Source organism: Polypterus senegalus, chromosome 7 (assembly GCF_016835505.1).
Source record: "Polypterus senegalus isolate Bchr_013 chromosome 7, ASM1683550v1, whole genome shotgun sequence".
In the NCBI taxonomy this organism is placed as follows: Eukaryota; Metazoa; Chordata; class Cladistia; order Polypteriformes; family Polypteridae; genus Polypterus; species Polypterus senegalus.
The window spans coordinates 190,537,623-190,561,035 of record NC_053160.1 but is presented as its reverse complement, the minus strand read 5'-3'; the positions used below and the strand labels follow the sequence as shown (position 1 = coordinate 190,561,035).

The following is a 23,413-nucleotide window of genomic DNA, read 5'->3' as shown; positions in this document are numbered from 1 at the left end:
TTTAACTTCCATGCAGTGTTAATAGAAGGTCCAACATTCTGAAATGTAGACTTATGTATATGATCTTTACCAAGCAAGAAAAGCACATTTACTACAATTTCTAGCACTTTATCTTCAAATTTATAAACTTACATATTACAACTATTACAAATCCAAAATATTTTAGAACAGGTGCAGAAATAAAAAAGGCAACAGAGAGATGCATCTTCATCTGTACAAAAACTTCACTTTAGAGAATATTTATATTATCAATTAATGGATTCGTTAGGTAAATTGTACTTATAATTTTGAAGTGGCCTTCTTTAACCTGGGTAGCACAATCGTAGCACTGCTGCCTTGCAGTAAGGAGACCCAAATTCACGTCCCGAGTCCTCCCTGCGTCTATGTGGGTTCCCTGCAGATGTTTTCAGTTTTCTTGCACTGTCCAGTCAGGTGAATTGGTGACACTAAATTGGCCCAGGTGTGTGATGGATGTTTGCCCTGTGATGGACTGGCACGCTGTCTATGGTTTGCTCCTGCCTTGTGCCCTGTGTTAGCAGGGATAGACCGCAAACCTCCTCCCAACCCCAGTGGATTATGTTGGTCAGAAAATTACGACTTTTTAAAATCTTATTTTGTAAAAAAAAAAAAAAAGAGAGAAATAGATAGATAAACCTTTCTATGGCACAGGCCAAGCCATTTTGCGAAATATGTCCCGTATTGTGAAAATCCATCTAATGGTGGCATTAGAAATGGAGTTACCTAACATAAGAATGGCATTTCTGATGTGAAAGTTGTTGCATGTGCCATCAAAAAATGGAGCCCCATTTATTAAAATAGCTGGAACCTTTTGCTCAGTCTGAGAACGCAAGCAACGAAATTTTAACAATTATAAAAGAAATTGCCATAAATATAAATATTCTGAAAGTAATCTTTAAACTTAAACTACAATATTTTGAAGGTCTGTAAATTCTTATGAGTATAAAACATGTTCCAGATTAAAAAGATCAGGCATTCATGTAAGAAAATAAATGTATTTCCAGATAAAATATATTGATTATTCCAGATGGGAGCCGAGTAAAGCGAGACAGTGTGCTTGTAAGCAATTTCCCATTAAGTCAATGGCTTGTTTTTGAAAAGTAAATCACTGGATTGGTAATTTGTAGCGGTTAAAATCAGAAGATAATACGAAGCCTAAGCCGCCACAACCACTACTTTATAAAAATCAAATTTGGAATCCAAAGCAATGGGGCACCGTCATCAGGGGTGCAGAATTTGATCGAGATCGTTTTAAAAACAGAACGTTCAACACCGCTCTGGATGACGTGTCACAACACTGGCGCCCAATCAGCGAACCGCTCAGCTCCGAATCCGCCTTCAGAAAAGAGCGCATGCGCTATTTTGACAGGCCCAGCGTTACGTCAGATTCCGCTTTTCGCAGTAAAATTAAACAGCAACAGGTTTGGGTTGGGCAACCGCTCACACACCGTCGAGAAATTTACGTGACACGCAAAATCGGTTAAAAAAAAAAAATCACTGCTAGGAACAGCCTAGGGGTGGTGGGAGCTATAAGGGAGGAGAAACGCGCTGACCTCGCACAAAACCGATCTCCGCGTTGGAATCCACGTCTTCCTTCGCTCTCTGTTCACGCTCCGGATGCGCGCCACCCATTCCCTGCGTTTCTCCTTATCGGCAGGGAAAGGGAAAAGTCGTTTCTTTTCATCGGGGCTGCCTTCTGTGCTTTTTACGTAGCAACCAGGGACTGAGCAAACCGCCATCGGCGCCGTGACCGTCTTCATTGATGACGTTACCATTTATTGGCGAACTGCATTGTGGGAATTTTGGACGTTACCGCTATTGGACTCCGAGTCCGACCCGCTCGGCTGCGGCTGCTGTGGTAAAGGCTGCACGGACTCCTTCGTACGCGAGCACAGGTAACACATTTTTACATCTGTAGGACGTACACTAAAGCTTATGTATAGCACGAAACTGGCAATTCAATTGGCATCGCTCAATATGAATGAAGGAACGTTACCGTAGTGCTGTGCCTTTGCACACCCAATGGACTCTCGCCGTTTTCGTTGCTCTTTTAGTGAGTCGAGCAAAAAAAAAAACACCTTTTAATGGCTAAATTGTACATATTGTAATCTTTTTAGTTTGCCGATAAAAGTTGTGATTTTGAATGCCTTCTCATTGCATCCATAATGGCTAACACGGTACAACATCCAACCACTACAGGTATTGGTGGTTCTTAGTAATTCAGTGTCCTCAGCAACGTTCGCTGTCTTGCCACACCAGTTAGAATTTATGTCCGACTTGTCGTTTTTAAAGAAACCCATGGGGCTGGCTGTGAAACTGTTAATCGAAATAGTGAATGGCAGCTCATGCTGTTGGTGACCAACAAGGATTTATTAGAAAAAACATACAAGTAAAATGCTCAAAAGTAGACAAAAAGGAGCAGCCAGAAAGACCGTCGATCTATCTAAACAAACAACTGACAACATGCAAATCCAGAAAAAAAAAAATCTGAGAAAAAAGATGATCAAGGAAATAGTAAAAGTCCTCCTCCACTAAATTCTCCTGATTTTTGCTACTTCTTTTGTTTAATGGTGGTTGGCAAACCAACTTAAGGTGCATTGCTACCAAAAACTGAACTCGACTGTGTGCCAAAAGGGACCTAACTTGAAATACTGTATCTATATATTCCAATTTAATGCATTCTAATAACCAAGTATGGATCTGGGAATCAATTTAAACTCCTCTCCATACCGTAATAATTGTTATAATGTCAAATTATCCATTCCCAGGGATTTAAAATTTTGAACTCCTTGTAAGTTTATATCGAGCACACCCTAATAAAATATGCTCTACCGTCTCAAATTATTACACAATCTGCATACTCCAGACTGATGCTGTTCTGTCTTGAATAATGTACAGTCCAATTTCATCTCATGTGCCCAGTTCCGAGGCATGTTGCTATACTTTCATCCCTTCTCGTTTTGCCCCCTTTTCCCATGCTGATTTTAGCTTCCTCGGCTCTAATCTTAAGTAGCCAGAATTAGGAGACAAAAGGAGTGATATCAGGGCGGCCCTGCCTCTTGGGGCTCCACGCACTGTGCATAGAACACAAGGACATCTCTCTACTATAAAAGAAAAAAAAAATCCTGCGAGAGAAACAGTAGGGCGACGAGACGTGATCTTCATGTTAAGATCACAGAAGACACTTAAAAGACCCGCAAGACGAAAAAGCTTGGCCACGGAGCGTCTCGCGGGGACCTTAAACATGAGACTTTGTGCCAAGAGATTGACTCGGGACCGTCCCGCGATGACGTAGAACATGAGATTCTTGCAAGACACGCCATACTTACAACCAACATCAAATAAGACCATGGGCAGCAAAACACTCAGTCGTGTAAAGGCTTTGAGCAGACACAGATCCAGGGCTCTCAGCGCATAGAAGGACAATACGTTATAAATGAAACAGACGACTAAGTGAAGAAGAAAGCAGTGCGGAGAAAAGAGACTCAAAAGTGTTGGAGAGAAAGAAAGAATTATCTAGGTGCAACTTCAGAAAATAAGGAAAAGTAATTATCAGCCCAGAACACATGAAACTGAAGAAGAAAAAAAAAAAAAGCAGGTCCAATCGGGCTCAGAATTAAAAGACAAAGCAGAACTTCAACAAACGTTGGCGCTATACACATGCAGAGCAGGTTAGAGATTATGAAAGCAGTGGAATTTGAAAGGCTCAAAAAAAAAAAAAAAGTCACAATACACATGTGGAATAAGTTAAAGAATATGAAAGTAGGAACATTAGGAAGTATAAAAAAAATGAAAGTAAAGATCATAGTAATGCAAAGAAAGAGAAATTATTACTCGAAAAAGGGGAAATAATCACCACGGCCCAGGTGTCATTGAAAAATAAAAAAGCAGGACAAAGTGAGGTCAGAAATAAAAGACAAAGAGTAGAAAACAAAGTAAAACGTCATAAAGAGGTTAAAAAACAAGGGGGCCAAACACATGCAGAGCAGGTTAGAGAAAATGAAAACTGGAATTCAAAAGACAATGTAGAAAATGTAGGTGCGAAACACGTGCAGAGCAAGATACAGGATATGAAAGCAGAAAAAAAAAAGAAAATAAAGATCGCATTAGCACAAAGAAAGAGAAATGATTACTCTGAGAAATAACGAAAAGGTGAATAGAGATCGGATATGTGGACACAGGTGATATGTCAGAAATATGGAAATATTGTAAGGCTTTGAAGTTTAAGTCAGAGAATTTCAAAAACAGAGTTTACCTCACATGCACTTATTGGTTATTTTACAAAAAAAATGATGAACTGCTGATGATGAAGATCATCGTGTTGTCTGTGCTGAAATTTCAAACTGAGACACCTGTCCTGAATTAGGGTACAAAGTCATGAAACACGTGTCACTGACCTCGTTTAAAAGATTCAGCATGTTGGGACTCGAAAGATCCCAAATATTGATCTTAACGAAGTTCTGAAATAAAAGTGAAACTAATGAAATAGCAACAGTTAAAAAAAAAAAAAATCTTAAAAGTGTGTATCTGGAAAAACAAAAACGGAGGATGGCGAGCGGAGCCCTTCTAGTTTACAAAAATATCAAAATATGAAAGTAATTCATAATTAACAAAACCAACAATAACACACAGAAATAGACATAAAATACCCAACACTAACTACCATTAGCTAGGTGCTGCCTGAATATGGCATTCAAGTGGAGATAGGCATAAACATCCTGGAAAAGGCGGAACGCTTTGGGAACACTGAGCAATAATAAATTCATTAAACGACAGACAGATAGATAGAATAATACCCATCCATCCATTCATTATCCAACCCGCTATATCCCAACCACAGGGTCACGGGGGGGTCTGCGTAAGGCAGGAAGCAAACCCTGGGCAGAGCGTCAACCCACCGCAGGGCACACACACACCAAGCACATACCAGGGACAATTTAGAATCGCCAATGCACCTAACCTGCATGTCTTTGGACTGTAGGAGGAAACCCATGCAGACACGGGGAGAACATGCAAACTCCACGCAAGAAGGACCCGGGAAGCGAACCCTTAAGGGTCTCCTAACTGCGAGGCAGCAACACTACCCACTGTGCCACCCTAGAATAATATTAGTAATAAATATTGTACATCACGTGATCACTATCTACGCATGGAAGCCATGTGATGTAAGCCAAAACGAAAGTGCTGGTAATGTTACGTTTTTTGGCCAGCGGATATACAGTATACAGCTTTGCAATAGTGATAATTTGGGAATGTCACAAGCAACCGTTTCTTGAATTTTGCACCAAATTTTGAACAGCCTTACAACACATGAGGTACATGCAGATTTACAGATTTCTCCACCACTGCACACGAGGTAATGTTAATTGGTTTTTCCCAGTGTTGGTGGTGTGATTGAAGAGTATCATCGCAAGTGATATCACAGGGTTAACACACGGGTGGGTCAGGAACACAGACTGTATTGTAGTAGCCAGATTATTATCCTGGCGATGGCTGGGTGGGTGATTGACAGCGAAAGGTCAAACAGGTATGCTGAACTCTGCATTGCACAAACTCCGGCAACATTTGAGTTACACTTTACAAGCCCAGGAAGGTTCAAGGCGGTAGGTGGAGGCTCCCAGGGCACTGAATAAAGTAAAGCCAAGCAGAAGATAAGGGGAGCTCAGAGAGAGAGACACGGGCACACAGCTCTGGAAAATGATCAGGTGAGCACAACTTCAAAAACAGTGCAAGAATAGCTGTGGGGAGTTTTCCTAACTGTTATTTTACATGCCGTTTCCCGTGGCCTGAACAGTAGGAACGAAAGTACGTTATGACAATCATTTATTGTTAAATAAACACACCAGTTATTTGGCTTAACTCCCATTCGGTGTGCGTCTTGGCCTTTCAGTCTTGGGCTCATTCCTGTTATTTTTGATGCTGTTGTGAACTGATGCGGTTCAACACATGGATCAGAGTACTTCATGAGAATGGTAGAAAACATTTATTTGAATGGTGTGACCAGTAGTGGACGCCCCAGACTCTGGACACAAGTGCACAAACACAGTCACGGTTTATTTAAATAAAGTGTATTTTTATTATACAATACTACTTTTTGCACCTTCTCCTTCCATGCATCAGTTATCACAAGCACAATTCCAAAACACAAATCCAATTATCTCCCTTTACACTCCAACAGGCACGCCTTGTCCCTTATCTCCCGACTCCAACTCCCACTCCCAGAGTGAGGACAGATACCTCCTTTTATGTTGGAACTGGGACCACTTCAGGTGCCACAGCATTGCATGATGGAAAAACCTTCAGGTCACATGGAAGCTGCCCATAAGGAGGAGGTCCTCTCTTGGCAGCATCCCCTGGTAGCACCTAACGATCCTGACAGGGTTGCCCTTCCATACTACAAATACCAGGAAACCCTGCACGAGTCTAAACTGGGACTCAGTCAGAGGTGCACCGTCACGTCTCATTCCGGGGAATGAATTGTCAGTCCAACAACTGTTACTCCCAACTAGGACAGAAATGTAGGATCTTCCCAGTCAGGTTGAGCCTCCACTCTTGCACTCCTTCCATTATTGCCTTCCGGCTAGGAAGGTCATTCTACTCGGCACCAGTCGGGATGCCAGTCCGGCAACTCTTACACTTACAACATCCCTTTAAAAATGATTATCTTTGTGGTGAATCCTTAAGTGTTTATATCAGAAAACTACAAAATGCCATTACGATTTTCAAAGAAACTAGAAGATGCCTTCATGAGTGCCACAAAATAGTGAAGTCATTCATTTTCAAAAGTCCAAACCTACTCCTCACTAAGAGTGGATGTAGGGACACTTCATAACTACTTCTCATGTCCTACTTCGAGATGGGACAAATTCTTACCCTAGTCAGACTTCTAGTATAATTCTTAGGAGTATTTTGGAGATGCTTGCCAATTCCCCTCAGCAATAACATCCACGCCCAGAGTAAAAAGACACGGATCTGATGACAATCCTTAATGTGATTGGAACTGCAAACCTCTGTTATTCATCCACTACGTCTCACTTGTGTGTAGACTGATTCATATATATCTTTAACTAACCTAACAAACTTATTTGGTACTCCCTTCTCTCTCATACATCTCCACATTTCTCTGTCATATTTCTTTTCTAAATCTGAGCAACTTTGCGATGTCCTCCGTCACCCGTTTAGTCTGTCACTAAGGCTCTGGGATGTGAGGCTTCTGTGATAAACATCTTACATTGTCCCTGTCCCAAAGAAGGCAGGCAGGCATCTCTTCACGTAATGACTACGGACCAGTAGAACGTATGCCTCACATCATGAAGACCTTTGAGAGGCTGGTCCAGGACTAGGAGTCCTCTTGTGGTAGACCACCTGGACCCCCTGCAGTTTTCCTATTGGAACAAAGTTTGGAGAGGAAGATGCAATTACCTGTCTGCTCCACAAGGCTGGCAGCACTGTGAGGATTACACTTTGATTTCTCCAATGCCTTAAATTCCAGCCAGCCATCCCTGTTAAGGGATAAGCACAGGAATATGCAGGTGGATGAGCCTGTGGTGTCCTGGATGATGGAGGCCACTGTTTGCGAGACTCGAGGACTGTGTCTCTACACTTAGCACTTATGTCTCACATCATGAAGACCTTTTGAGACTACACACCAGTGGTGCTTAACACCACACGTCATGAAGATCTTTGAGAGGCTGGTCCTGGACTGTAGGAGTCCTCTTGTGGTACACTGAAAAAAGTATAACACTGATGTTGTTCATTCAACGTAAATTTTCTCTTTCAAGCAACTTAAGAATAGCCATTTAGTGTTGTAGCTTGAAATATTTGGTTTCAGATCTCAATCAAAGTAAAAAAGTAGTTTGTACCAAAGTTAGTTATGGTGGCGGGAATAAACGCAAAAATCCTATTTCAGTTAACTTAATATTTTAGGTTGTTCGTGTGCTGTGTTTGGGGGTCGTTTGTATATTCTTCCTGTCAAACTTTCCAGCATGATGGCTTTCCAACTGCCAAAAAAGAAGAACAACTTAAAAAATAGATTAACTTCAGTATAAAACAAGTGAATTGCACCCAATCACTCTAAATGATTTGCCTCAACTTACAAATTGTGGAATCAATAAGCTAAAAAGAATTATATTGGTTCAGATTGAACATATTAAGTGTATTTTTTCAGTGTAGACCACCCAGACCCACTGCAGTTTGCCTATCAGAACAAAGATTGGAGTGGAGGATGAGATTCTCTCTCTGCTCCTCAAGGCTTATTCACGTCTGGACAAACCTGGCTGCACTGTGTGGATTCTGTTATTTGATCTCTCCAGTGCCTTCAATACCATCTAGCCATCCCTGTTAAGAGGTGGGCTCAGAGATATGCAGGTGGATGAGCCTATTTGTTTCAACAGTACCTCATCCTTGGTCAGTAACAATCTTCCTAACCGTGACAGCTTTCCTATGATGGCTGCAGACACTAACCTCGTGGACTTAGACTGGAGAGGCTCAGCACCAATCCGCTTTGTGTTGAGGTCAGTCATGGTCCACACACCTTTCTTTTTTCACGTGAGAAAATATTTGCTATTGAATTACCACCCTCATTTGATTTTATTTCACAAATCTGTAGTCAGCATTACCTTGACAGAATGCAAGACTGGTGTCACGGTCTTGATGGGACCATTCAGCTGGCAGCGGTGACAACATCTCACCTAAAATAAAAGAATGACATTTTGCTTTATATAGATAGGAAAGAATCTATCTGCTTGTAAAGCTTCAAGAGAAGTGCTTTGTGGTAATATAAATTTGGAAATAATCTTAGCAACTCACAAAGAGAAATGGGAAGGAAGTGAGGATAACAAGATGACAAGAAATGTAGAAAAACCAAGCACTTCAAGAAGGAAAGTCATCCTAAAACAGGCCTACTGATGACAGGGTCTTGGTGTGGTGCCACCCTACTTTGAAAACAAACATTCTGAGGGTGGCACTGTAATTATTACTCGATTTGTTTTTTGGCAAGGAAGGAACAGAGGTCCACCTGGAGTACTCTTTGGATTACTAGAAAAAAAAATACATTCACAATTACCTGACAATTCGATCCTTCTTGAGGTACTAAGGATTTATGGGAGGACTGTAAACCTGGGCATCCGTTTGAGAACACGATAACAAACTGCACCAGTCCACAAGTGCATAAACAAGATACTTGAAGGAAATTGTATGACTTACTGGTAATTACGTCTCCGCTCTAGGGGCCTGGCAAGAACATCTGACCAACATTAATAGGAGCTCATTACTCCGTTTCTTAGTGCAAGTCAGGCTAAACCACATCCTGAAGCAGAACCGTTACATGTGTCTCAAGATAACACACTGAGTATATTAAATACTTGCCCAGTTAGCCACATCTTTTATAAGACTTGGCCAGAAGTAGCCAGTAATAACTCGGTCTCTGGTGCCTCTCACACCGTGATGGTTGCCGGTCCCAGGATTATCATGACACTCCGTTAGCACAGCTCTCTTTTGTTCTTCACTCATGACAACCAGACGAAAGTACTGTCGATTCGGCCCGGTGTAAAAGAGTTGGTGGTCTGTCAGAAACAAAAATGATATATTCAGTCATTACTCTCAACACTAAGGAAGCGTATTAGGGCCACGGTGGAAAAAAAAAAAAAATCTTAATGTCGAGATTAAAGTTGACATGTTGACTTTATTCTCGTAGTTTATTTTGTCAGTAGAATGTTGCAAACTAAATTTCCTTTAAAAATGAATGTTTAATTTACTAGATTTTCTCAAACCCCGTCAAATTAATGTCGCACATTAAATGCTTTATATTAAGTGTTCCCCGACCCAGTTGTTAATCTCTACGCGCTTCTTAAAACGACTTCCTCTGCACTGAGAGGCGCCGGCAGCGATCGCCGCACGTCGACTTCGTGATATTCCTGCTCTATGAACATTCAGAATACTAAGATAAATACTTGATATCTTTTTCACGATGAAATGCATTAAAGCAGGTATTAAATATGGTTGTTTGGCCGGCACGGTGGTCTGGCTGTAGTGCTGCTCCCTTGCATTAAGGGGTCCCTCCCTATGTGTATGTTCAGTGTAGAAAACTTTATGGCAGGTGTGACGACGCTCCAAAAATCTGGATATATGAATGGGTATCGCACTGGTTTAACTGGAATATCGTGTAAATGTTGGGTTCGTGATGTGGTGGTTGGAGACACGAACACAGAATTCAGTGGATGTTCTTCTGAGTGGGTTTTCTTTATTGCATGCGTGCCGTCTCTATCTGACGTACTAAACCTCCAGTTTCTATCCTTGCTTTTTCTTTCTCCACATAAGCACACGATAAACGTCTTTGTGAAATTAAAACAAGTTATAAACTTAGACCTCAGAGTTTTCAGAACTTTAAATGTATTAAAGCATGTGGGGGCACGGTGGCGTGGTGGTTGCACTGCTGCCTTGCAGCAAGGGGGTCTCGGGTGTACCCCGCCTTGAATTTGCATGTTTTTCTGGTGGTTCTATTCGCCGTGCTTCAGTTTCCTTTCAAAATCATGTAGGATGTGGGGTTTTTGTTCTGCTATATTAACCCTGCTAGTGTATGTGTTGCTCGTATTCACCCTGCAATGTGCTGGCGACTTGTTCAGGATTTACTCCTGCCTCGCACACGATGCTTACTGGGATGGGTGCAACCCTGAATGGATGGCATAATGAAACATGTATAACGAAGATTTTTTTTTAAAGTTCTGAAAACTCCGAGGTCTAGGTTTATAACTAGTTTTAATTTCACAAAGACGTTTCTCGTGTGGTGATTGGTTATATGGAGAAAGAAAAAGGAAGGATAGGAACTGTGATTTTAGTACGTCAGATAGAGACAGCATGAATGCAATAAAGAAAACCTGCTCAGAAGAACATCCACTGAATTCTGTGTTCGTGTCTCCAACCACCACATCACGAACCCAACATTTACACGATATTCCAGTTAAACCAGTGCGATACCCATTCATATATCCAGTTTTTTGGATCCTCGACACACCTGCCATAAAGTTTTCTACACTGAACATACACATAGGGAGGGACCCCTTAATGAAAGGGAGCAGCACTACAGCCACACCACCGTGGCCCCCGCCACCCATGTTTAATACCTGCCTTAATGCATTTCATCGTGAAAAAGATATCAAGTATTTATCTTAGTACTAGCAAAATACCCGTGCTTCGCAGCGGCTAAGTACTGCCTTAAAATTTTTATTAAGAAGAAAATTAAACCTTTTTAAACTGAGGGATAATATCCCAATAATTATTTGTGAAGGATCTCTTTGTATACCACATTGTGATTTCAGCCCTCCAGTTGTAATCTGACCAAGCTGTGCGCTGAGCTTACTCTTGAGCATGTAACGTACAGTTGGCCATGTGAACAGTAATCTTGTCTCAAATCTCACAGCTTGGATTGCTGCTGTCATAATCAGTTTGAGTTTCATGGTTTGTTTCAGTTACGACAGTATTTGTAGGACTTGTGTTGAAGTGACATTCGACATCTGTCAAGTGTTGTAAGCACACAACCAGTTTCATCGATAACTTCACATCCAGCTTTTGAGAGTTTAAACATTCAGAAACATCAAAGTGTCCACTACTCAAATCGTCACCTGTGAATCTAAGATGTTTAAGAGGCATTGGCGGTTGTCCAAAGGTGTAAAATATTTGGCTGTTTCGGTACAATTGAAAGCGACAACCGAACAATTCAGCGGCAGCCATCAACTCACATGCAGAACCACAGGTGAAGGACTTAAGCATTTCACTCTTCTAGTGCTCCTGTGTAGTCTAATTATCTCCTGTACGTCATCAGTCCACACCTTGAACCTGTCCAGTCATTCAATACATAAGACACAATGGATATCAAGAGTGAGCCTGATATGGCCGTGCAATATGTAACACAGAGAATGGAAAAGGCAGGTGGTATCTCTGGGCATGGAAACCACTCGGTAAGTGACAGTTCTTTGATCGATGGTGATCACCTCGATAGACATGTTAATGGGGGTACGGTGGGAATGATAAAGGAAATGAGTACCTGAACAATGTAAAGTAAGTCTAAAATACCTACACAATAACTATAATCGTAATAAATGAACAATAAAACAGCGGAGAAGCTGTGGATTAAATAAAAAGGCTGTAGTTATCAGCAGGGGGACGTGAATCCCGTGGCGAAGCAAGGAAGGGAATGAAGAGACCGGAGTGACAGACGGCCTTATATAGGCAGGCAGCCAACAACGTGGGAGGAGTTGGGATGAGGGACCCAACGCCACCTCACACGGTGACCGAGCTGCAGGCTATTGACGTATATATGTACCTAAGTAGGATTCAGTTAGCGTTGGGAACCCACGTACCAAATTTCTTGAAGATGGGCCCATAAGTAACAAAGACTGTTGGAAAGTTCAATATGGCGGCAGACAGTGGCATCATACCACCAAAATAAGTATGTACATTGGTTTCGGTTAGCACAGGGAAGCCGCCAACCAAATTTCGTGAAGATGGGGCCATAAATAAGAAAGTTCAACATGGTGAACATTGTCGACCGTTACGCGTAGAATTTTGAAATGAAACCTGCTTAACTTTTGTAAGCAAGCTGTAAGGAATGAGCCTGCCATATTTCGGCCTTCTACCTACACGGGAAGTTGGAGAATTAGTGACGTTGGAAAGTTCAATATGGCAGCTGACAGTGGCGTCATACCACCGAAATAAGTACGTACATTGGTTTCGGTTAGTGCAGGGAAGCCACCTACCAAATTTCGTGAAGATGGGGCCATGAATAAGAAAGTTCAACATGGCGGACGTTGTTGACCGTTATGTCCGTTCCGCGTAGAATTTTGAAATGAAACCTGCCCAACTTTTGTAAGTAAGCTGTTAGGAATGAGCTGCCAAATGTCAGCCTTCTACCTACATGGGAAGTTGGAGAATTAGTGACGAGTCAGTCAGTCAGTGAATGTTCATAGAGCAGGAATATCACGAAGTCAACGTGCGGCGATCGCTGCCGGCGCCTCTCAGTGCGGGGGAAGTCGGTTTAAGAAGCGCGTAGAGATTAACAACTGGGTCGGGGAACACTTAATATAAAGCATTTAATGTGCGACATTAATTTATGACGGGGGTTTGAGAAAATCTAGTAAATTAAACATTCATTTTAAGATGAAGTTTAGTTTGCGCGAGTCTACTGACAAAATAAACTACTAGAATAAAGTGGAAATGATCTCGACATTAAGATTTTTTTCCTCACTGTGTTCGTATTTTGTTTTTTCACCGTGGCTCTAATACGCTTTCGTACAACACTGATGAATATCTGTCACTTCCACTTTTAGGTCCCTGGATTATGAAGGTTAAATTTCACAATTACGTTTTCTGCTATCTTTCCCTTTACTAACACCGTGGAGGGTGGCGGCACAGTGTAGGTCACAAGTAATTTCTTAGCTCCACTACACTAAAATGTTACACTAAACATACACGAAAAATATAAAGGCTTTTAGCAACACTTAATTCTTTGGAAGATTTTTAGTATCAGCTACTCGGTGCTAATTTATTTCTCGGATTAAAAAAATAAATAAAATGACGCTTTATTTGCGATAAACCGAGGCAGCTCCGAATTTCATAGTCCCAAAAGGAGACACAACTTATTTAATCAAGTGCAAGTATAGGTCAGCAAATAACAGAAACGTCCACCTTGGGAGCTTTTTTTAATAACATTTTATTAAATGTTATGCATATTTCAAAAAACATTCCTACGCGTTCGTTGAAATGATCGTCAGGTTTTAAAAGGTAAATTTGGTTATATTCTAGTTATTAAACGAGAACGGGTGTATAAAAATGTGACGTCAGGTCATCCTAGATCTATCCAAGTTATATTACATTGTGTATACTCTCAAAAACTGAAAAGCATTCAAACAATATTAAGAATTATACAGAAACTGCCTAACTGGCATACCTTTAATCACAAAGTTCACGGACGCGCGTCGTATTTCGCTTCTCTCTCTGATCGTTACATTTTTGTTTACTTTTTCTCGTAAAAGATATTCTTTCAAGTTGTTGTAAAATTCAAACGTTTTCATGTTATCAAGAAGCGAAAAATACTCTCGTTCTTCTTTTAGGCCTTCTTTGAGAAGGAACCTACGGCGGAAGTCCTCCGTTAGACAAGCCAATCGGATTGAGTCTGTATGTCACATGTTTGTAGATTGCGTCGCCCCGCTCGACAGCAAATCAGATTGCAGCTTTATGTCACATGGTTAGACACCGGCGCGCCGCTGGATAGCCAATGAGATTGTGGCTTTTGTCTCACGGTTCAGGGGCTTCTTTCCTCCTCGTGAATTCTCAAATTCTGTCAAACTTCGTACGTGGAGAAGCATACGGAGAACAGCACAAAAATAAATAGTTAAGTGCATTCACGAAGTCAAGATTTTAGCGCACAACGTTCTTAATAGAAATATTCTTTTCTAGGTGTAATTGTAAAGCGAAGGCAACTAAATGTTATTAAACGAACTTAATTGTTTGCATTATAGTAACACTAAATACAATGCAGTTCTCGTTTATTCTTTTATAATATGCGGCTTCAACTAAATACATTTCCTTTTTCAATATCATTAAATTTCTTCCATACTCCTTGACTTTTTTGTAAACCGGAGCATTGTAAACTGGGCATTGAACAGTTCCGAACAGACGCAGCATTGGTAGTCGTGTTACTGTCAATATGATGTTCAGTCAGACTTGCGCATTTTATTTTTAGATGTACAATTGTGTCCTCAAAACTGGACTAACTCCAACAGGAACTACCCAGTGCACAGAATGCTACAGTCTTTACCAGTATCTTTTGTGTTCTGTGGGCAACTCCAGGAACTTTTCACGGGCACAGCAACATTTTGAGAGGCCCATTAAAAAGGCAGAATTAAACACATCAAGCAGAAGGATTTTTTAGCCTTAATTTAGAGCATATGTCAACTTCTGCGTATAGTGGAACTGACGGGTATTTTCTTTTCCCATCTTTTCAAATATGTTTATGCAGCTGGGATTGCAGAGAAGAATCTCACTGTGATTTGGGCACAAAGACAAGAACATCAATGTGACGTTGTAAAAAAAACAAAAAAAACGACTGTGACACGGGTGACAGGTTTCAGGTAGCTGTAATAGCGCTGTATGAATTATCATGCAAGTGTTATGTGAGCAGGTCTTACTGGAAATTGTATTAGTAACAAAATTAAAATTGCAAAATACCCGCGCTTCGCAGCGGCGAAGTACTGCCTTAAAATTTTTATTAAGAAGAAAATTAACCCTTTTTAAACTGAGGGATAATATACCAATAACTATTTGTTAAGGATCTCTTTGTATAACACATTGTGAGTTCGGCCCTCCGGTTGTAATCTGACCAAGCTGTGCGCTGAGCTTACTCTTGAGCATGAGTTTCATGGTTTTTTTCAATTACGACAGTATTTGCAGGACTTGTGTTGAAGTGACATTCGGCATCTGTCAAGCGCTGTAAGTATACAACCGGTTTCATCAATAACTTCACATCCAGCTTTTGAGAGTTTAAACATCCATAAACATCAAAGTGTCCACTACTGAAATCGTCACCTGTCAATCTAAGATGTTTAAGAGGCATTGGCGGTTGTCCAAAGGTGTAAAATATTTGGCCATTTCGGTACACTTGAAAGCGACAACCGAACAATTCAGCGGCAGCCATCAACTCACATGCAGATCCATAGGTGAAGGACTTAAGCATTTCACTCTTCTGGTGCTCCTGTGTAGTCTAATTATCTCCTGTACCGTCATCAGTCCACACCTTGAACCTGTCCAGTCATTCAATACATAAGACACAATGGATATCAAGAGTGAGCCTGATATGGCCGTGCAATATGTAACACAGAGAATGGAAAAGGTAGGTGCCATCTCCGGGCATGGAAACCACTCAGTTCTTAATAGAAATATTCTTTTCTAGGTGTAATTGTAAAGCGAAGGCAACTAAATGCCTAAATAACTAAAAACATACATGTGGCATTCATAATTTTACTGAGTGATCTTTGCATTCAGCAACCTGTAAACAGGAGGTGTTTTTTAAGGACAGAAAAACGGACGAGTATTTATTAATAACAAGTAATCTCTCTTCAAACAAGTGTCGTTCTAAGGCCAAGTTAACGTAAAAGTAATATTTTATTAGTCATTCAGCTTTGCAGCTCAACGAGAAGGCGGTATAACTAGTCTGAATTTTGACCAGTTTATAGTACTAGGTTGTTGTACCGTGTTAGCCATTATGAATGTAGAGAAAAGCCAAGCAAAATGACACCTTTTATTGGCTAACTAAAAAGATTACAGTATGCAAGCTTTCGATAAGATTCTGATATGTTTTGAAGTTTTCCCTTTAACCCCATTTATATGGTACAGCAGATAAATTCGTCCATTAGAAACAGAAAGATTAGCGCCATATTTCAGTCTAATTTATTGATTATTCTTTATACTGTATAATACCAATTAGGGATATTTTCTTGCAAATACAGAATGAACAAATTGTTGGTCTTTATGAAAGAAATTCATATTGTGACCACAAGGGGGCGCACACCACAGTCACAGCACCAGCTCATGAAGATGTGATAAAATAAAGAATATTTATTTACCACAAGCACCTTTTAGCAACGCCTTCTCCAATAATCACCGACAATAACAAATAAATCAAAACAATTCTTCCAACTTCTCTCCTCCGCTGAGTGCTGCCCGATTCCGACTGGAATAAAGTGAAGCAGCAGACTCCCATTCTCCGAGTGAGATGAGGCGCCTCCTTTTATGATGGACCCCGGACCACTTCGAGTGTCACGGCTCTGCATGATGGAAGAACTTCCGGGCCCCATGGAAGCTGCCTCTAACAGGGAGGCCCTTGCATGGCAGCACCCAAGGATCCCGACCAGGTTATCCGTCCATACTACAAATCCCAGGCAACTCTTTGGGTGTCTAAATTGGGACCCAGTCAGCGGAGCACTGTCACGTCTCGTTCTGGGGGACAAATTGTCTGTCCATTAATTGTTCTTCCTGACTTGGATAGAAATGTAGGATCTTCCTGGCCAGTCTTGAACTTCTTCCATTATGGCCTTCTGGCCAGGTAGGTCCTTCTCCTTGGTCCCAGTCGGGATGCCACTCCAGCCACTCTTACACTTACAACGTAACAACGTCCCTTTTAACATTATTATCTTTGTGGTAAACCCTTAGTGTTTATATGAGAAAACCACAAAATGCCATCACGATTTTCAAAGAAACTAGAAGATGCTATCACAAATGTCATTTTGCAGTTTGGGGTGCCATTAAATTCTCAAGTGCCAACACCTACTCCTCACTGAGCGTGGATGTAGGGACACTTCATTACTACTTCTCATGTCCTACTCAGCGATAAGACAAGTTCTTGTCCCAGTCAGACTTTTAGTGTAATTCTTAGGAGTAATTCAGAGGTGTTTGCTAATTCCCCCCATCAATAACACCATACCCAGGGCCTGATGACGAGCCTTAATGTAACCCAACCTTACCTGCAAACCTCTGTTACTCCTCCGCTACATCTCACTCGTCTGTAGACCCCCTCATGCATATCCTTAACTATCTTGAAATTCTTATTTGGTACTCCCTTCCTACTCTTACATCTCCACATTTCGTATTTTTTTTTGTAAATCTAAATCTGAGCAACTTTGTCATGTCCTCCGTCACCCGTTCAATCTGTCCCTTTAATTTCTGAGGACGTGTCAAATGGAACGTGTGGCACCCATGGTGCGTGTACATACGCATTCTGAGCGTGAAGTGTAAACGGGCCCGAAGGCTCCAGAAAGTGATGCTTCTGTGGAAAACATCCTGCATTGTTCCTGGTCCAACAAAGGCAGCAGTCTTGTCACCTACTGACTTATTCACCTTAACTGCAAACCTCTGTTATTCCTCCACTACGTCTCACTTGTGTGAAGACCGATTCATACATATCCTTAACTGACTTTTATTTGGTACTCCCTTCTCTCTCATACATCTCCACATTTTTCTTTTCTCAATCTGAGCAACTTTCTGATGTCCTCTGTCACCCGTTCAGTCTGTCCCAAAGGCTCTAGAAAGGGATGCTTCTGTGGAAAACATCTTACATTGTTTCTGGTCCAAAGAACAACAACAACAACATTTATTTCTATAGCACATCTTCATACAAACAGTAGCTTAAAGTGCTTTACATAATGAAGAACAGAAAAATAAAAGACACAGTAAGAAAAGAAAATAAGTCAACATTAATCAACGTAGTATAAGAGTAAGGTCCGATGGCCAGGGTGGACAGAAAAAGCAAAAAAAAACTCCAGACGGCTGGAGAAAAAAATAAAATCTGTAGGGATTCCAGACCATGAGACCGCCCAGTCCCCTCTGGACATTCCACCTAACATCAATGAAACAGTCCTCTTTGGATTTAGGGTTCTCACGGAAGGACTTGATGATGATGGTCACGTAGACTTCTGCCTTTTAATCCTTCCATCATTGTTGGAGCATCATGAAGCTTTGAGTAGGTGGAGGTGGTGCAGGCCACCACCACAAAGAAACCGGAAAAAGAAACAGAAAAGAGAGTTGGGGTCAGTAGCGATTTTAGAGCCACCATAAATAGTTTATATGATGAACTGAACATACAGAGTATCAGGATTAAGTTAAGTGAAGTTATGAGAAGGCCATGTTACAGTAATGTGTTCTCAGCAGTGTTTTAAAGTGCTCTACCGTATCAGCCTGGTGAATTCCTACTGGCAGGCTATTTTAGGTGCGTAACAGCAGAAGGCCGACCACCCGCCTCACCACTTCTTTTAAGTTTTGTTCTTGGAATTCTAAGGAGACACTCATTTGAGGATCTGAGGTTACGATTTGGAATATAAGGTGTCAGACATTCCGATATATAAGATGGCGCAGATTATTAAAGGCTTTATAAACCATAAGCAGAATTTTAAAGTCAATTCTGAATGACACAGGTGACCAGTGTAGTGACACTAAGACTGGTGTGATGTGCTCGGATTTTCTTTTCCTAGTTAGGATTCTAGCAGCTCCATTCTGCACTCGTTGTAATCGATTGATGTCTTTTTTAGGTGGTCCTGAGAGGAGTGCGTTACAGTAATCTAGTCGACTGAAAACAAACGCGTGAACTAATTTCTCAGCATCTTTCAGTGATATAAGAGGTCTAACTTTACTTATGTTTCTTAAGTGAAAAAATGCTGTCCTAGTGATCTGATGAATATGCGATTTAAAATTCAGATTACAGTCAACAATCACCCCTAAGCTTTTTACCTCCGTCTTGACTTTTAATCCTAATGTATCCAGTTTATTTCTAATAGCCTCATTGTATCCATTATTGCCAATCACTAAGATTTCAGTTCTCTCTTTATTTAACTTGAGAAAGTTACTATTCATCCATTCTAAGATACAAGTCAGACATTGTGTTAGTGAATCAAGAGAGTCGGGGTCATCAGGTGCTATTGATAAGTACAGCTGTGTGTCATCAGCATAGCTGTGGTAGCTCACGTTGTGCCCTGAGATAATGTGACCTAACAGAAGCATGTAGATTGAAAAGAGCAGCGGACCCAGGATAGAGCCTTGTGGACCACCATATCGGATATCAGGGGTCTTTGAGTTGTAATTCCCGCAACTAACAAAGAATTTTCTCCCTGTCAGGTAGGATTCAAACCAATTTAAGACCCTGCCAGAGCGGCCCACCCATTGACTAAGGCGATTTCTAAGAAGAAGGCAGACATCTCTTCACCTTATGACTACAGACCAATAGAACTTATGTCTCACATCATGAAGACCTTTGAGAGGCTGGTCCAGGACTATATGAATCCTCTTGTGGTAGACCACCTGGACCCCCTGCACTTTGCCTATCGGTACAAAGATTGAAGTGGAGGATGCATTGGTCTGTCTGCTCCACAAGGGTTATAGTGCTGGCAGCACTGCGAGGATTTCACTTTTTGATTTCTCCGATGCCTTCAATACCAGCCAGCCATCCCTGTTTAAGGAATATGTAGGTGGATGAGCTGTTGGGGTCCTGAATGATGGAGGGCACAGTTTGTGATCCCCAAGGATTGTGTCTCTGATATGGATGTGAGTAACACTGGAGCCTCACAAGGAACAGGCTGGTCTCCCTTTCTTTGTACATCTCAGACTATAAATACAAAGGCAGGGCAGGTCACTTACAGAACTTCAGGGGGGATAAGAGAGATAAGAGATGAGGATGGGACAGAGGAGAGGAGTCAGGGGGAACTTTGAGAATTGTCTGCAACTGAACATCAGCAAAACCAAAAGAACTGCTTATTGATTTTGAGCACACCAAAGATCCTCTATGCTCGGTCACTAATCAGGGAGTGGATGTAGAGGTGGTCCACTCCTACAAGTACTTGGGGGTCCACAGGAATGACAGGCTGCGCTGGTTTAATAACACACCCTATTTATGTTAGGAGTCTGCGTTCCTTTAGTGTGGCCTCCTTTAGTCCTTCTACAACCCTGTGATGCCCAGTGTGGTGTTCTATGCCAGTAATGTCACTACAAGAGAGGCCCACCAGATTAACAAGCTAACGAAAAGGGCAGGCTCGGTTATGGGATGCACTCTGGACGCCCCGGACGGTCATAATGGACTAGAGAATGAAGACAAAACCGAGTGCCATTATGAACAAAGCTGCACATCCTGTCTCTGACACACCAGCACTAAGGACTTTTAGCCAACAAGTTATTCAGCAGAAAAAGCCATGCAAAGGGTGACACCTCAGCACCCCGTGTGGCACGAAGGACAACCAGGGCTCCTTTATACCAACGGCAATACGTCTGTGTAGTGCCTCACTGGGACGGGGACTGCAAAGTCAGAAGTTTGATTTCATTTTAGTCGTTCTGGTGTGTATTTTAAAGGGATTTGTGGCTTGTCATAATATATTATTATTTATTTATATACTGAGCTGCAGTAAAAAAAAAAAAAATCCCCTGGGGACAAATGAAGTGCATCTGTCGTCATTTCTGTTTCTCTCTCTATATATTTTTCCATAATCTTTCCCAAGGCGACACCTGCATCTGTTGTACTTTTCCTGGCATAAATCCCAACTCTTCTTCCCTTATTGTCGTCGCCTCTCTTCTCTGCAGGACTATACGCCACGTGTCTTGTTTAATTCTGTCAAGCTGTTTTTGTAATATCTAGAAGTATTACGAATCTGTCACATATTCTCTTGTTTGTTTGTATTTGTAAAATCTTTATTTAATATTTAATAAATCTCGAAGCATCTCTTGTTTCTTCCTTCTTAGCGGAATCTCCGATTCTGCCCTGAATCCCGAAATGAATCATGGGATTGATTGTCCTGCGCCTGTCTGTCACTACCTCCGCGAACTGAATGACGGGATTGGCTGTCCCGCCCTCCTTCCGCGGTCTCCTGGGTGCCAGAGAGAGCAAAGCGGAAGAAACGCGGAGAAAAGCGGCGGTTCCCTGCAGAGAGGGGGCTGAAGGTAGCGGTCACAACAAGCAGCACACCGGGGAGTCTGAGAAAGAGAGGGCGGGCATGGCCAGGCCGTCGAAGACAAGTGAACGGGCTGACTAAGGCGGCATACTGCGGACAGTCGGCCAGTATGCGATGGGGAACTGCTGGGCTCGGTGCTGCGGGCTCTTCAAGCGGGAGGCCTCCCGGATTCAGAGAGGCGGCGGCGGCGGAGGGTAAGTGGACCGCTCGTCTGGTTGAATTCTTTCTTGTAGTGGCCTCTTACATCACCAGTTTGCCGTGGCCTCCTCCTCACCTTCATCGGTCTGACGTTTTCACCCACCGCGACACTCGGCTCTGCTGCTCCAACACTTCACCGCTGAGAGTGTCGGCTCGTCCACCGGTTGATTTGCTTTCGCTCGCTTGCGCCTCTTCATTCCTGTTGGCGAACCGTCTTCTCATTTGATCTCTGATTAAATCTCTTATTTATGTGATATTTCAAATATGGTGGCAAGGATTAGGGGCGCGGTGGGCAGATGAGTTGATTAAATTGACTAACGTGCGGCTGAAACAAAGGAGACCTCAAATGAATTGGTAAAAGAAAAAGAAGAAAGTGGAGTCCCGCTGGTAAAGGGGGTTCGCGTATTCACCATCTGAAAGGAAGATTCATTTGAAGATGATACATAAGGATTAGCAGGTGCCCTAAATTTAAGAAAAAAAAAAAAAAATCTAAATATATTAGCAGTACAGCATTCAAATATTGGCTGACGTTTAATTTAGTTCAGTTAATTCCTACAAAGAGCATTTCACCATAAAGCTCCTATACGTTAAGTGACAAGCTGAGCATAATGTAATAAATATTTATACAGTAATGAAAAAAATGTTAACTGTAATCACACAGTGGGAGGTTGTGAACTTAAACTTTTAAACCTTTTGAAAGAGACTGGAGAGTAACATAAACTAATCGCTCGTCAAGACCAGAAGTGTTAAAGTGATCAAAATGGCAACTTGTGGCTGGTCCATATAGTGCTTGCATTTCTCGTACTCCACCTTCTAAGATCTCAGATTAATTGGCACTTTATTATGTACACCTTTTATAATCCGGAGTTGTTTTATTCAAATGTCAGGGTCTTAAAACGTAAACCAGCAGCACGGCTGAGCAGTTCAGACCTCACCTTGCTCCCACCTATAAGCCTGCAGCTCTCTTATTCAAGCCCTTGGTGTTTGTTATAATTTTTTTTTGAGCTTTTGTAAAGTGTTAATTTCCCCTTGGGGGCCAATAACATGATCTATCAAACAATAGTACCTCATTTATCTGTCTGTCTGTCTGTCATATAGTGCCTTATCTATCTATCTGTCTGTCACAAGAGGGCCTAGCTGGCAATCTCACAAACCTCCAGTATTCTTAAACTGGATGGTGCCCACCATCTCCATGCAACTCCCCAAATGCTTGTTTAGCTGCCCCAAAGACTGTTGTGAACGAAAATCAAAGTCAAGGCAGCAGGTAGTCTGCTCGCAGTATGTGAAGCAAGTCGGGTGACGTTTTGTGACACTTTCTAATCTCTTTGTGTTGAAGCTTCTTGTGCAGGTCTTGATGCTAGTAGATTTAATTGATCGGGTTAGTCATCCTCAGAGACACATCCTGTAAGCGTGTATTCAGACCCAACCTGAGGGGGTCTTCATGCAGGACGTGTCGTGGACCAATTTGGGCTTTGACATTCACAAAATGAGATTTATGCGGTCATAGAATCTGATGTTCATTTTATTTATTTTTAATATAAAGGCTTGGCATTCCCTCGCCTAGAATCCAACTAAAGCTGATTTCTTCCACACTATAAACCTTTTCGAGGTCCAGGGAGCACTTCATTTGTCATCCTAAAGATTGTCAAAAGGGCACCAAACCATCTTGGCTCCATCATGTCCTGTGATAATTCACTTTATTATATACTGTTTCTTGCATT

General features: G+C 41.7%; 2 protein-coding genes across 5 annotated transcripts in view; one reads left to right on the top strand and one right to left on the bottom strand.

Annotated features, from left to right (window-relative positions):
* The window catches only part of LOC120533094, a 31,142-nt gene extending 16,978 nt beyond the window's left edge, over positions 1 to 14,164 (bottom strand). For 2 of the 3 annotated variants that reach the window (XM_039759787.1, XM_039759788.1), the window contains exons 1-3: positions 13,961 to 14,164; positions 9,385 to 9,581; positions 8,637 to 8,708 (exon numbers count right to left, since the gene is read on the bottom strand). In XM_039759787.1, the coding sequence (XP_039615721.1) occupies positions 8,637 to 8,708; positions 9,385 to 9,581; positions 13,961 to 14,084 (393 nt within the window). In that variant the 5' untranslated portion in view covers positions 14,085 to 14,164. Of the gene's footprint in view, positions 1 to 1,571; positions 3,198 to 8,636; positions 8,709 to 9,384; positions 9,582 to 13,960 lie in introns of those variants that run through there. The other variant, XM_039759789.1, reaches the window with a different exon arrangement.
* Positions 14,165 to 21,360: 7,196 nt separating this feature from the next.
* ap1ar (adaptor related protein complex 1 associated regulatory protein) overlaps positions 21,361 to 23,413 on the top strand; it is a 40,717-nt gene continuing 38,664 nt past the window's right edge. Inside the window, exon 1 of one of the 2 annotated variants that reach the window (XM_039759791.1) lies at positions 21,361 to 21,688. In XM_039759791.1, coding sequence (XP_039615725.1) covers positions 21,609 to 21,688 — 80 coding nt within the window. In that variant the 5' untranslated portion in view covers positions 21,361 to 21,608. The remainder of the gene's footprint in view (positions 21,689 to 23,413) is intronic. The other variant, XM_039759790.1, reaches the window with a different exon arrangement.